Genomic DNA, 14241 nt, shown 5'->3' on the forward strand with positions numbered 1-14241 from the left:
ATTTATTTTCATGAAGATATTTATTTCTTTATTTCTTTATTTATCATTTTTAGGTATTTACTGTCATTAAATATTTAGGGTTATAATAAAAAATGGTTATGTAAATAATAAAATATTTGGAGGTTCAATTTCAAGCAAAAATAACTAGTACACACAGTTAAAGATATCTGTACAATGGTTTTATGTTTTGATTATATTTTAATGAACGCTGAGATCTCTCTGTGGCAGCTAGTGAGTCAGGGTAATGCAACAGTTGGCAAAGAAAACACAACTCAATGCAGAAAGCAATATGTGATCATTAATCTATTTAAGTAAGCCCTCAGGAAATGTGCCTCAGTTTCACTTGGAATGTGACAAGTAGAGGTCAACCGATAGTGGATATTACTGATAGCTAGGTTGGACCAAACTGGCCGATACTGATTAATCATTAGTTTTTAAAATAATGCAATTTTTTATTTATCAATTAGTGAATTTATATAAAAAAGTACTGAACCATACTTTGTGCACTAATAAAATTATTTATATAAATTAGTAATTATACATTGATCATTAAACTTCCAGATTTCAAAATGTATTAGTAGCCATCTTTAAATATCTACACAAATGTCATAGCACTGAAATTACACACATTTGTATACTGTATGTATACTCTCACACTTTAATTGCTTCTATTTTGGGAATTGCTTCAGGATTTCTGTCGTTGAAATTAATTTATCAATGTGTTTTCTCACGTCACAGCTTTAAAGGGGTGGTTCACTTTGAAATAAAATTTTAATAAGTTTTAGCTTACCTCAAGGGCATACAAGATGTAGGTTTCTTTGCAGTATTTCCCATTTTGATATGTTTAGGTCAAACTGTTCTTGTCTGTGACTCAAATAATGGAGGTCTATGGTCACCACCTCAAAGAGCATGCACAGAGGAGTCCAAATTAAACAATTCCCCATTGTGAGAACACATTGATGACCTAAGACATGAAACGAGCTGTTTGTGTAAGAAAACGAACAGTATTTATATTGTTTTTACCTCTGTACACAACCACATCCAACTGATCTGAGTGCGCGAGTGCTTCCTGATGTGACGTGCACCCGCGCTCTGGCTTAGTCTGCGCAAGCGCGGAAAGCCCCGGAAGTGATCTCTATACGTGTAAATAGCATCTATTGTAAATCACATCTATTGCTATTTCGACTAAGTGTAAATAGCCTCTATTGTTATTTATACTTAGTGCAAATAGGCGCTGCCAAAAAAAAACAAAAAAACATTGGCATGGATTCTTGCTGATAGCCGATAGTTCTGCAATCAACTATACAGTAGGTGCCAATTATTCTACAGAGCTGATACATCAGTCGACCTCTAATAATCAGTAAAGTGTCAAGAAATGGGAACACAGCCATTGTGGAGTAGTGACCACCTCCTCCAACCTGCAATATACCGTACAGTACACTGAAAAAAATAATAATTATTGTCATCCTCTTGGTAACTGACTGCATAGGGAATAGGTTATTCAAATATACATCCAGGTGTAGTGGCAGTTGGATACCAGTAGGCACTTCAAGCATCTGACATTTCTTTAATAGTAGGGCATAAAGGCATACATTTTAAGTATAATTTAATGTAGCCAAAGCCTTTAACTTAATGTGCTGTTGTTTAAATAATCAAGCTGTTCAGCTTTTGTCACTTTCTCCACAATACAATCTTATAATACTTCTTCCAAAATCTTGCTTGATCCATCTGTTTTTCATTCAGGCTATGGCTGTATTGATTTCACCTACTCTTTTTGTGACTATTGCACCAAAACCACAAAGAATGCACCGTGCACTACAGTGACAGGCAAGAAAAGAGTGCCACAGCACTGCCACAACATGTTTCTGGAAAGTAACTTTTAATCACACTGTTCACTGGCCTCACATGCGTAAGCCTGGCAATCATCTCCTACCTTCAGTCGCATCAAATGCTGCATGAACGCTTTCACTCTGTACACCAACACTTACATAACTACAACAAATAAAGTCATGCTAAGAAATAAAGTGTAATGCTTATGCTGTTAGTGTAGGCTTAAAGCATTTAGTTTGAATTGGCAGAATGCGCTGCCAATACCAGAATGCCAAATTCTGAGCATCACACGATTGCATGATTTAAATGTATCAAATGTGTAAGAAGCATGATAGCATATTCTATGCTTTAACATATTTTTACAGACAGTCACAGAGTAAAAAATAAATAAATAAATAAAAATTGAAGCTTGGTCACTGACACAGGCTCCAAGAGCCTAGATGGAGAGCCTGGCTGGAGAGAGAGGAGAAAGACTCTGTGGAACTCTGATCCTGAATTTTATGATGAATTCATTTTGCTGTTTTTAGAATGTTTTATTTGTAATCTCTCAATCATTATTGCCCCTTACATTACAAACTATGGAGCTTTGATATCACTTTACATATTACTAGACATATTATGGAGATAATAAACAGTGACAACTAATATTTACAATGCATTTTGTGTAAGTAGTCTGTTATGAAGATCTCATTGATTTATATTGCAATATATTCCGAATTTCATCTCACTTTTTGGCCATATAAATCTTTAGCTGCACAAGATGCAACATTGTTTTTTACATTGTGTAACAGAAGGTCTTCGCCCTGTCTCTCAACCCACTAAAACTTTTTGGCTTGAAAACTTTAAATACCCCTGGTTTAGTAAGTGGTAATAAGATAATTGAATGAATAAGAATAAGATAATCTGGAGAAAGTTCAGGTATTGGTTTATTGAGCTATTGAGCATTTTTACAGCTGAAGGATCCCATTTCCATCATTCAGCCATAGGCCACCATGTGGAGGGTTTGAGGCTGGAAGCAATGAAGGCCTTCAATGCCATCATCACATTATGCCAAGCACTGAACACAGGTGGTATATCTACACAGTTGTGCAAGGCATGTCAAAACACAACAAATGAAGTGCATATGGGGACATTGACATCACAGAAGATACTCCCTTCATCTCATCTGATCTGATGACCTTTAAATGCTGACAAGAATACAGCATCATCCCAGACTCCCACAATTAGTCAGCACCTTCTGTGCTGTATTCCTGCTTCTCTGGAGAGCTTTTACTAATGATACAATCCACTTTTGAGATCCAGTCGAACAGTAATCAGTCTTGATATCTCATTATTTGTATTTTGAAGTCGCAGTAAAATCTGAAGCGATGAAATCATAAAAGGGCCATTGTCTCCCATTTGCCATTGAAGCCCTTTGAGGTGAGGGTGTACGTCACACGACTTACCCAGGAGAGCAGTGCCTGTGTTTCTAATTATCGTTTCAACAATGACGTATGGGTAACACATATGAGCTCAGGTTTCAGGGGTCACAACTCTACGTTGCTACTGAAGGGACATGTAGTGCTGCAGGAAAACATCTACTACAGCCTCATTTTGTTCATAGTAAGTTAGTTGCTTTATTTTATTTTCACAAGCTTTGAATGTTATCAAACCTGATTTTGAGGTCTTTTACATAAGCAGTCTCTTGTTTGCTCATGTTTTAGCTGTGTGGGCTGAGCTCCTAAATCCATTATGGCAGACAACCAGAAAACAGCATGACAGTGATGGGAACTGTACCACCCTGCCAAATGCAGAAAGCACAGAGCATCTGTATGATATGAAAACTGCTGGCCATCTGTTAATGTGATCAGCAACTTGGACACTTGGCTCTGAAATGTTGCAAGTTTGGGGAAGAGTCCTGGGTGGGGCAGAAGAGATTTATCTCAATGCTTTTTAACACACAGTACCACTGTATCTACACATACATTTGGTTATGCTTTCTTACACACTTACTCACTCACTGAGTCAGAAACACATGCACAAATGAGTCTTTTAATAATGGTACTGGTGCAATTGGAAACCTATATGTTATGAGGGAAAGCTACATGATTTTCCTCCACTGTTGGCCCTGCCAACACACACTCACACACACACACTTGAGTAGAGAACCTTGTTTGTTTTGGGAGATTTCCCATGCAGTATATCAAATTGGGATCTTTTACCATTGCTTATCAAGATTAATCTGTGCACAGAGGCAATTTAACCATAAGGAGACCCATGCTTCTAAGGGAAACAGGATCAGTTTGGAGGGTTTAAACTAATAGATCACCTACATGTTGCTGACGTGTAATTATTATTCCTTAATCATTGAATCATCACTCAAAGAAATAACGTGAGAAGTGAGACTATAATTGTAGGCCTTCAGACTTTATTTTTCTCAGTGTAATGTTTCTACATCTCTTTGATCTTTTACCTTCTGTGTGTCCTGTGAGGAAGAGACTGAAACTTTTGTTTTAAGTATTTGCTAAAAATCATAATAATGATAGCCCCAGCCACCATTCACTTTCACTGAATGGAAAAGAGCATCTGGGACATTATGCTATAATCTTCTCATTTTATGTTTCATATGAAAGGTCATATGAGGGTGAGTGATATTTGGTGAACTTTTTGGTAGCACTTTATTTTACAGTCCTGTTCCTCAGGTACATACTATCTACTTACTATAGTAATTACAACAACTATGTAATAACTAGGTACTAACCCTGAACCTACCCTTAAACCTAACCCTACCCTATGTAGTTACCTTGTATTACCAGAACTTTCTTAGATAAATACACTGTAAGTACACTATAAGTTCATGTTAGTACACGTACTGTAAAATAAAATGCAACCAACTTTTCCTTCAGCATGCATAGCATACATCATCTATTAAACACTGGGAAGCTTGTTTAGTAGGTGTTGCTGTAAAAGCTTGTGTTTTTATTGTGTTGCCATCACTAGGCAAGAATTAGGTGCATTTCAAGAGTAAAAATGAGTTCTTGGTGAAGACTGTGAATTTACTGAATAAACCCAAATGAACTGTATGGTTAAATGTACCATAAATGTTCCAGATGTGCACTGTGGCTTAAAGCCACACACCGTACAAACAGACATGGGTTTAACTCCCTAGCCTAACTTTCATAATGAAAAAGAGCAGAAGGATTTAGACCAGGCTTAAGCTCTACACTTTTTGTCTTTAATAGAGATAACAAAATCCTTTTATTGGTTATATATCCTGAAATCCTTAGTTCACCGGCTTTAAAAGGACCTTTAAAGATCTGTACAGCATCTTTTAAAGCTTTTGTACTCTTTTGCCATTGTACACTAGTCATTCAAAGATTTCAGCAGTGAATTTTACCAGTTCAACAACCGAAAACTACACATTGTTACACTTTCAGCCAAAATGAAAATTTCCTTAATTAACCTTAATTATCTAAGAGCAAGCAATCAAGTTGCCCATATAGCTTTCATACCCACGGTTATTATTGTTTGTTCTTAAGCAACTCATGACTTCATCTGGGGTAATCAAACATAAGTATGTGTTTAAGACCCACATTATTATCATTCAGTATGTAAGTGAAAACCAATGTAGCATAAATGAAAATGAGTCATCCTCGATGAGGTGAGATTTCCAGTCAGTCATGCTCCGGTCCAGAGACCCTTCCTCATTTTCCACAGTTTTTGTGTGAATCAATCACTGTGATGGTTTTGGCACAATGTCCCATGTCTTCTGTGTTTCTGTTTTATTTTCAGGGTGGGGAACATATGACTGGATGGAGCTTTAGTCTACATAACAGGGCTCTGTGTGGTTGAGGGTGCCTCACCTACAATCTGTAAATAACTGCTAAAATAGCTGTGATGGTGGCTTAAAACATCTGTCTTAAACAGGTTACTCCATTTAACCATCACTCCATTTGGGATGACTAAGAAAACATCCTGACAGACCACACATTCTCCTTTTTATATCCTAAACCTATCTCTCCTGTGATAATGAGGTGTTTTTAGGGTCCAGGCATACTTTTGTTTAGGTGAAGTGGGTCATATCTTTACCTCGTCTGTACCATATCAATACAAGTGTCCATTAAGTAATCTGAAAAAGGGGTTACACTAGATGAAGAAGAGGCTTCAAGTGGAACCGAGAAGAGGGGCAGATGGGAAGGTGGGTGTTTGTTGGATTTCTTGGTTGATCATAAATCTGTCTGGCAGGCTTTGACATAAAATCTCATAACACAGCACGAGTGAATAAAAAATTAAACAGTCACACTGCACTAGACATGTATCATAGGCAGGTGGGCAGGTTGTGTAATTTAGCATTCGGAGAGCATATGAATAGTGCTCAGTGTTTTGTTTTAATATATTCTTAGTGGGGAGTCCATTGTTTCCATTGGTCATGATTGCTATTGGACAGATTTGCTTTGAAAATTCTAAACTACATGTTGAGAGAGATATTTAAAGTGGTTTTCTGATACAACTTCACTATAGATAAGGTGCACAAACATTTGCAGTGCCTAAACTGTATTTAAACCAAGATAACGTGTCACATAGTCCTTTGTTAGGTTTAAAATTAATAATTATATTTCCAGTCTTTAAAGCTCCCTTTTCTAATTGTAAAGACATTCTTAAATAATTACTGCAAATCATAATGCAGCTAGCACAAACAACACATTGTAGTCCACGCGTCTCTTCTTAATAAATCTAAACGGAGAGCTAGGCATGGCAGAAAGGGAAGCTGTTCTTAAATGAGGGAGTCCACACCCACCCACACACACACACACCCACACACAGACACACAGACACACACAAATATAGGGTGATGGGCTTCATCTGTTTCTAAGGGTAGGGGGAGTGGCCACAATTGGCCAAAGCTTCAATATAAGCCTTTTGTATGGACCTCTGCAGAGCCCAATCTTTCTTGTGGCACAACTACCAACACCTACACATCTTCACGACAACAAGGGGAAGAAAGTATTTTTCAACACTCACCAGATTTATCACCTGATTGCATTTTTTATTTCTCCCCGTTTTTGTTCATTTGCTTTTAGGCCTTTAGGCTAAGAACAAAAAAAATAAGATGATTGCTCTGTTTTTCTTTACATTGGTGGTCTTTGCAAGCGGTCTACATGCCGAACCGCAAGGTAAGATCCACTTTTGATCCCTTTGTGCATGAATGAATGAATGAATGAATAATTGAATGAAAGAAATTACAGGTTCAGCTTGCACGTTTCTGTGTCTGTGCATATAAGAGTGTGGTAGATAAATGTAATACTGTAAAGCTGAACAGCTTAAATTGTGAAAAGGTGGATTATTTATTAAATCATCAGATTTTTATAAGAATGAGGAATAAGACAAATAATAATTCACCATGGATGAACATAACATCCTCGATGCTATCACTTTGACGATGCAGACACAAAATGAACCAGATTTTTGATTGTAATATTCCACTATTCATCTCTAAAAGACTACTCCCATGCACTATACACATGAACACCCGCCCACAGAGATTCAGCTCACCACAGTCTTTTATAAGCTCTTAACCATCTGCTGCAGGTAATTTAACAGTCATTTAACAATTGTTCACACTTACAGATAGTGGGGAATATGAGCCGTCACCGAACAGACTGTGAAAATTGGCTCTGCTGATCACATCTGAGAGCAGATCTAATACCTCTCATTGAGGGTAAATGCAGATTAGGCTTCTGATGGCCAGTGATGTCAGGAGCATATTGGTAGCTGAGGATACAGGCAGTGGATCTTTCTATACCCAGTATGCAGCTGTATGGGAATTGCCAAATTCACATTTAAACTAATGCTACTGCATATATGTATCTAACAGGAGCAACCACAAGATTAACAGCCCGCAAAAAATGTAAGGAGCCCCTAACTGAATGCTGTCCTTTTCATTCTGAGATAATGGTTTGTAATGTGATGGGTTTGAATGGACTGGGCTAGGCTGGGGCTGATGGATAAGAAGTGGGGACTGGAAGAAGGAGTGAAAGTTTTGTATGGTTTTGGGCTCTTAGATACTGCTCAAGATGGGCCTGATTCACAGAGGCTCTGTTCAAGACATAATACAGCCATTAGTCAGGCATGGTTGAGTAGGGGGGTGTGTGAAAAAGAAAGAGAATGGCTTTGTGTGTGATGGGTGAGAGAGACCCCAAATATCAATGCACAGGGATGGTTGCGATAGAGAGAGCGCCATCCAGCTGTGTGCAATAATTCATGTTCATGCCTTATACTGACCTCTGCTTTGCTCAGCAAACTGTAGGAAGTGAAGTTAAACCATCAAGACTGTCTGACTGTGAGGGAACGATTCCATGTGACACTGTATACACAGATGTGAAGCCCTAATCAGTGTGTTTGCATGCATTTATAGTTGTGTACCTCACACAGAGCAAAGTTGTAAAGGGCAGCAGATGTGTTCAAGATGCCAATGGGGCCCAAACGTGTATTAAATAGCCATGATGATTGAATGTTTAATGTAAATTTATAACACCCTCTCTGTTTATGTTTCAGTTTACAAATGTGTCTGATGACTTGGTTATATAATGTAGTTTCTTACTGGTTGAATGTTCATTGGGAGTCTTTTCTTTTTTCTTATATATATATATATATTGATACATGACAAGCATTGATTTTATTCATGTTAATTTAGTAATTCTAATATTCTTTTCTTCTTACAAAAATTGACAATTTTTCTAAATGATTTTTATTAAATTAACATCTAATATTATATAAAATATATTTATCATTGACATTTGTTATTATTTTAAAATATTTTGCATATTATAAAAAAAATTACTACTCTAGCCCTGCAGTCATGATTATGCAAGTTTTAATCACATTCTCAGTTTCAGTTTTTTGTAATCAGTCAATCCATCAATATGTGCTTTTATGTTTAAATATTGATCCTGTCTTAAACCAAATTGTTGGGATCTTAAATGGTGGGATGGAGGCACTTTTAAATATTTAAACCACCTCCATTCTGACGTTCAAGAGTAAACACCTTCCTTGTGTTTTTTTGCAAGAGCAGGGTGGGTGGAGATGGGGGATGGGGGTTTCATGGGGACTGGTGGGAGTCTGGAATATGGAGAAAATTATCAGTTAGTGGGTTTGGGGTGATGTTTGAGAGTTGTGCGAAACTGTCACAAAATCTTAGCTGCAATGATGTACATGTATCCTGCCAGCAAAGAGATGTGTGGAAACCAAATCTGAAAAGCCTATTATACATTTTCAAAATTGGAAGCTGCTGTCATTTGTTCCTTCTGGTTCCAGTTTGTAACTTTGGTAAACTGTCTCCTAAGTGAGAGTCTATTAGGAAGAAAGTGAGAGTGCATGACTCACAGTGAAGTGTAAAAAGGGATTTAGATGTGGGGTGTTAATGAGTGTAAGGACTGTGGGGCTCAGTTTTAATTACTTCTAGAAAAGTCAGTTGGTCATAATGTGAACGATGTGCTGTATAATTAAAAGTGGAAACAGTATAGTTTAACATGGCTTCTGATCCATGAAACAATCAGGTGTTAAGCCCATGTGAACTCAATCTGAGCACAGGTTTGGCACATGTTAACATATCTGGAAAGGTTCCAGCTCAGCTGAGTGAGGAGTAATAGTGGACTAAGTTAAGGCAAGTGAGACGCAGAGAGTAGAAAGTCTTGAGTGCCTAATGAGTCCCATATTTGTCTCAAACATGTGGGAAAGGTTTACCTCCGGATACACTGCATCTAAATGGTAATGTTAATTGAAGAACATACTGGTCGGAAGCACAAATGCCTGAGGCTGTCCGGACTAAGGCTAAGAACTGTTCTGCGGATGTCACAGACTGAAAGACAATGTGGTTGAAGTTACTGTACATAAAGTTCCACTTCATGGTAAAATTGAAGATTGTCTAGAGAAATTGAAAAACAGAATGACGGGATTCTTTGAAAGTTGTAGTGTTTTTTGTTAACATTTTACCATAATGGTTTAATACAATGCCATTGATGCATAAGATATCATGAATTAAGACAGAGACGTCTCTTATGCTGACCAAGGTTTCATTTTACATAATACAGTAAAAATAGTAATATTGTGAAATATTACAAATATGAGTGTTAACAAAAAAAATAAAAATACCTTACCACGTTCAGTCACACGATCCTTCAAAAATCACTGTTATATGTTTATTTGGCGCTCAAGAAACATTTCTTATTCTTGTCACAGCTGAAAACATTTGTGCTACCTAATATTTTTCTGGACCCCATGATACATTTTTTTATTATTATTAATAGAAAGTTCAAAAGAACAGCATTTATTTAAAATAGAAATCTTTTGCAAAATTGTAGATGTTTTTACTGTCACTTTTGATCAATGTACTGTGTCCTTGCTGTACAACAGTATTCTTTTCCAAAACAAAAGACATTTTAAACCATCAGATAAATGAGAGACTGAACAGTGCCTTAAGCTAAATCTAATCACCACTTTCATGGTGATACCCCATCCAGCCAGCCAGGAGGACGCTTGGGACGGTTTTAGTTTCCCTGATATCCATCAAATGTTCCATCTAGAGCTGTGATGGACTGAGGCCTCCAAGACTCAAATAGAGATCAGGAAACATCTTGAATGAGACAATTATGCCCCTAACCACAAGCAGACACAGCAACTACCAGAGATAGACACAGCATCTGCAAGCTTTATGGGGGAATATCCATTTTCATTGACACAAAATGGGTGAAGGATGTCTGTCGTTCCGCCGTGTATGTACAAGCACCCCATCTAATTCCACTGAATCGTAATTAGTTTATTTCTTTGACTTCGGTTCTGTGTTTTTCTTTTCTTTTCTTGAAAACCTTAAGACAAAATGTTTGGATAGCCATTTAATCAAACCTAATTGTAGGAAACTAATTCATTAATAATAATAATAATAAATAAGCTAAACTGTAAAGTTTTTATCCTGTCCTTTTAAATCTAAAATAAAACAAATATAGTAGACCTACTGTGAACTAAGGCTTTTCCTTTTGTTTTATTTCAGATAGTGGATCAAGAATCAAGGTCTATGCCAACAGAGGTGACAATATCACTCTTCCCTGCAGACTGGAAGGTCAGTCCAGTTTGTTCGGAAACAGAATCAAGTGGGCCAAAGTTGAGAATGACTCTTCAGAAACCAATGTGCTCATCTCCATGGGGCCCCACAAGAAGACCTATGGAAGTTTCCAGGACCGCGTTTATCTGTTGGAGGTGGAAGACAACGATGGTACCTTGGTCATTACAGACCTAGATCTTAACGACTATGGCACATATAGGTGTGAGATCATCAACGGCATGAATGAAAATATTGTTGAAGTGGACCTTGAATTGCAAGGTAACTTTATTATTTCATGATGTCATATAAGTAATCAATTTCACCTGTTTATTCATTTAGCAGACTCTTCTCATCCAAAGTCACTTACTAATGAAAATTAAGTCACTTACTAATCAAAATTAAACATAATAAACACCCAAATGGAGATAAAACAGTAGAGATTTTCCAGAAACGGCATATATGTCCCTGAAATGGCATCTATGCACTGCAACACATTGCTATTGCTATCACTCTCTTCATAAGACATATTTGAGTTCCTCTCAGTAAATGGTTTTCAACATTAGCAGTTGAAATATAAAGACACTCTCGTACTCTTCTTTCAACACTTGTTTTTACCACTTATCATTTGCTCATTCTCCATTAATATCGTGTAGTTCTTGCTCTTAGCCAAGTTCTTGCCTTTGGCCAAGACCAGCTTTGCAGACTTGGCTCCAGAGAAACAAATGGGATCTTTACACAGAGAAGTGAGGTGCATGAAAATAATGAAACAGGCTGGCACAGCTAGCCATTGTTAACTTTGGAACAATGGAGTCTAAGATTGAAAAGCCAATGCCCTGCAAGTAATTTTCTCTCTCTTTGATTTTTTTTTTTTTTCCACTCTCTGTACCACATACGTCTTTTCAACTAAGTAGGGAGGTTCTTAGAACACTAAAGCTAAGGCTTTTACTGATATCTCTCTTCCATTCATTGCGGTGAGAAAAAAAAAAACAGTCTGATGTTAAATTCAGTTGAACTTTTCCTTAGGGGAAAATTCACTTTCTTTCACAGGGGTTGTTTTCCCTTACTCCCCTCGTCTGGGACGGTACAACCTCAACTTCCAAGATGCCGAGAGCGCATGTCTGGAGCAGGACGCTGTGGTCGCCTCCTTCGAGCAGCTCTATGAGGAATGGAGAAACGGGATGGATTGGTGCAATGCTGGCTGGCTCAATGACGGAACCGTGCAGTACCCCATCACCAAACCCAGAGAGCCCTGCGGAGGCGTGAGGACCTCAGCCGGACTGAGAAACTATGGCCAACGGGACAAGTCCAACAGCCGTTATGACGTGTTCTGCTTCACTGCCAGCCTTAAAGGTGAGTTAATCAAATCAATTCTAGTATAAAATAGAGAATGTCATTTAGTGTCTGTGTCCACAACCCTGAAACTCTTTGTTTTACATCATAGGACGTTTTTACTACCTGATCCAGCCCGAGAAGCTAAACTTTGATGAGGCCGTTGACATGTGTAAGAGAGATGGAGCTGAAATCGCAAAGGTGGGCCATATATACGCTGCCTGGAAGCTGCAGGGATACGACCGGTGTGATGCTGGTTGGTTGGCCGACGGCAGCGTCCGTTATCCGATCTCCAGGCCTAGGAAGAACTGCAGTCCCACCGAGGCTGCGGTTCGCTTTGTTGGCTTCCCCGACAAAAAGCAGAAGCTGTATGGTGTCTACTGCTTCAGACCTCAGCTGTGAAGCTCTTCACCTCACGTCACCAACCAAAGAGCAGCAATACACAGGTTTTCACTTCCACACTTATAAAGGACTTTTTGCATGAATAAGCCTTAACTGTGACATTATTGAGAGGATTCTCTAAAGACCGTACATTCTCAATATTAACGTAAACAGTTAATGTATCTACCATATACATTTTATATAGATCTGTAAACCACATGTATGAACATCAAATTTGAGTTCAGAAAGGATATTCAGCTGAAAGGAAATTTGAAGTCACAACATTTTGATCAAATCCCATTTTAGTAGGTTAAGTGTGAGTTTGTCAAAAATCTCCATTGTGATATTGCGATACAATATTTAAATATTACTAAATTGTATAAACTTGACAGAAAGTTTTTGAAACTTGCCCAAACAGAAAAGCAAAGGCACCGTAAATGGACCTGACACCTTCCTTTTTCTAAAACACTTCAGTGATCTTCTTCTTCACTTCTTCTTCTTGCTCAAATGCTGATTTCTTTAAAATTATTTGTCTTGTGTGTTGGTGTATTATTCAATGCTCTGAACTGTGATCTGTATCTGTTGAAATATAAAGTGAATGTGTTTGGCCTGTTGTGTTATACAAGGCTTTATATTCATAACTAATTCTATTGTGTTATTGTAACAATTATTCCTCGTGTCTACTCTTTGTTTGAAATACTGTGATGTATATTCTTACCTATCTAATCAAGCGTGTAATTTTTCAGTTCTTATCTTTTATGGCCTTGACGTTTTGAAAAACTCTTTAAATGTGTTTGTCCCTGCATAGATCTTGACAAGTATTTCATCACAGACAGTGACAGAATTTGACAGACTGCTAATGATGAATTGAACTTCATTATATGGCAGAGAACCACAAAGTCAATTTACACTTAGAGATTCTTTAAGGACCCAGTTGTATATTCAACTAACTTCAAGACTTACTTTAGCCTAGTTGCTTTAGTGTAGATATGAATAAGTCTGATATTGTAATTCTGTGAGAAAGAGGAACAGCACTAAGAGCCATGTACAACATCATGCCTAAGTTTGATTCTAACAGTAATCTTGGAATGTTGTGACAGGCTAAGAGTGGATAACTTAATATAATGAGATCTGTTTACTGATGAATAAAACATCTATTACTTGCCACTTTGTAATAATATATGTTGTTTATTTGAGGGGAAAAGATTATTCACTCATAACTCCGCTTTGAACTGCAAGCCACAGTGCACATAAGTGACATTTTGTTTGATTTTGTCTTTTTTTATGCACAAAATGTCTTTTTTTTTTTTCATGGGAAATGCATTGTACGGTTTATAAATCAAAGCAAACCTATTAAAATTAAAAACCATTTAAAAAAATGAAATGGCTTTTGTTTTACTCGCCATTAAGCTGTGATAACTCTATAGTGTCTATAACCATGGATTTTGAATTTCCAGAAGCTGAGAACACAATGTTTGTTGTAGTATGAATGCCAGCCTGGCTAGGCATGACCTAAATTTCCCAACACATACTATTAATTTAACTTGAAATAAACGGACTGCATAGCATCTACTATTGCTTTTGGGAACAGAGAGTTCTTATTGTGTTACAGTTTTTTATATCTA

The 14241-nt window shown here is 37.3% G+C and overlaps 1 protein-coding gene across 2 annotated transcripts; it reads left to right on the forward strand.

Moving 5' to 3' along the window:
- The first annotated feature begins 6694 nt into the window (after window positions 1–6694).
- LOC113091254 (hyaluronan and proteoglycan link protein 1) lies at window positions 6695–14000 on the forward strand. Of its 2 annotated transcripts, none has more exons than XM_026256660.1 (4): window positions 6695–6983; window positions 10856–11185; window positions 11930–12256; window positions 12348–14000. In XM_026256660.1, the coding sequence occupies exons 1-4, from the start codon at window positions 6920–6922 to the stop codon at window positions 12635–12637; spliced, it is 1011 nt and encodes a 336-aa protein (XP_026112445.1). In that variant the 5' UTR covers window positions 6695–6919; the 3' UTR covers window positions 12638–14000. The 2 variants fall into 2 exon arrangements, with proteins under 2 accessions (XP_026112445.1, XP_026112446.1); XM_026256661.1 differs by having other exon boundaries at window positions 11954–12256.
- The last annotated feature ends 241 nt before the right edge of the window (window positions 14001–14241 follow it).

This window comes from Carassius auratus, unplaced genomic scaffold, assembly GCF_003368295.1.
Source record: "Carassius auratus strain Wakin unplaced genomic scaffold, ASM336829v1 scaf_tig00214150, whole genome shotgun sequence".
Lineage (NCBI taxonomy): Eukaryota > Metazoa > Chordata > Actinopteri > Cypriniformes > Cyprinidae > Carassius > Carassius auratus.

Bases quoted from the DNA above. Each gene is read 5' to 3' on its own strand.
- LOC113091254 (XM_026256660.1), top strand. From the start codon at position 6,920: ATGATTGCTCTGTTTTTCTTTACATTGGTGGTCTTTGCAAGCGGTCTA. The intron at 11,186-11,929 runs GTAACTTTATTA...ACTTTTCCTTAG, and splicing joins AGTGGACCTTGAATTGCAAG to GGGAAAATTCACTTTCTTTC. The intron at 12,257-12,347 runs GTGAGTTAATCA...TTTACATCATAG, and splicing joins CTTCACTGCCAGCCTTAAAG to GACGTTTTTACTACCTGATC.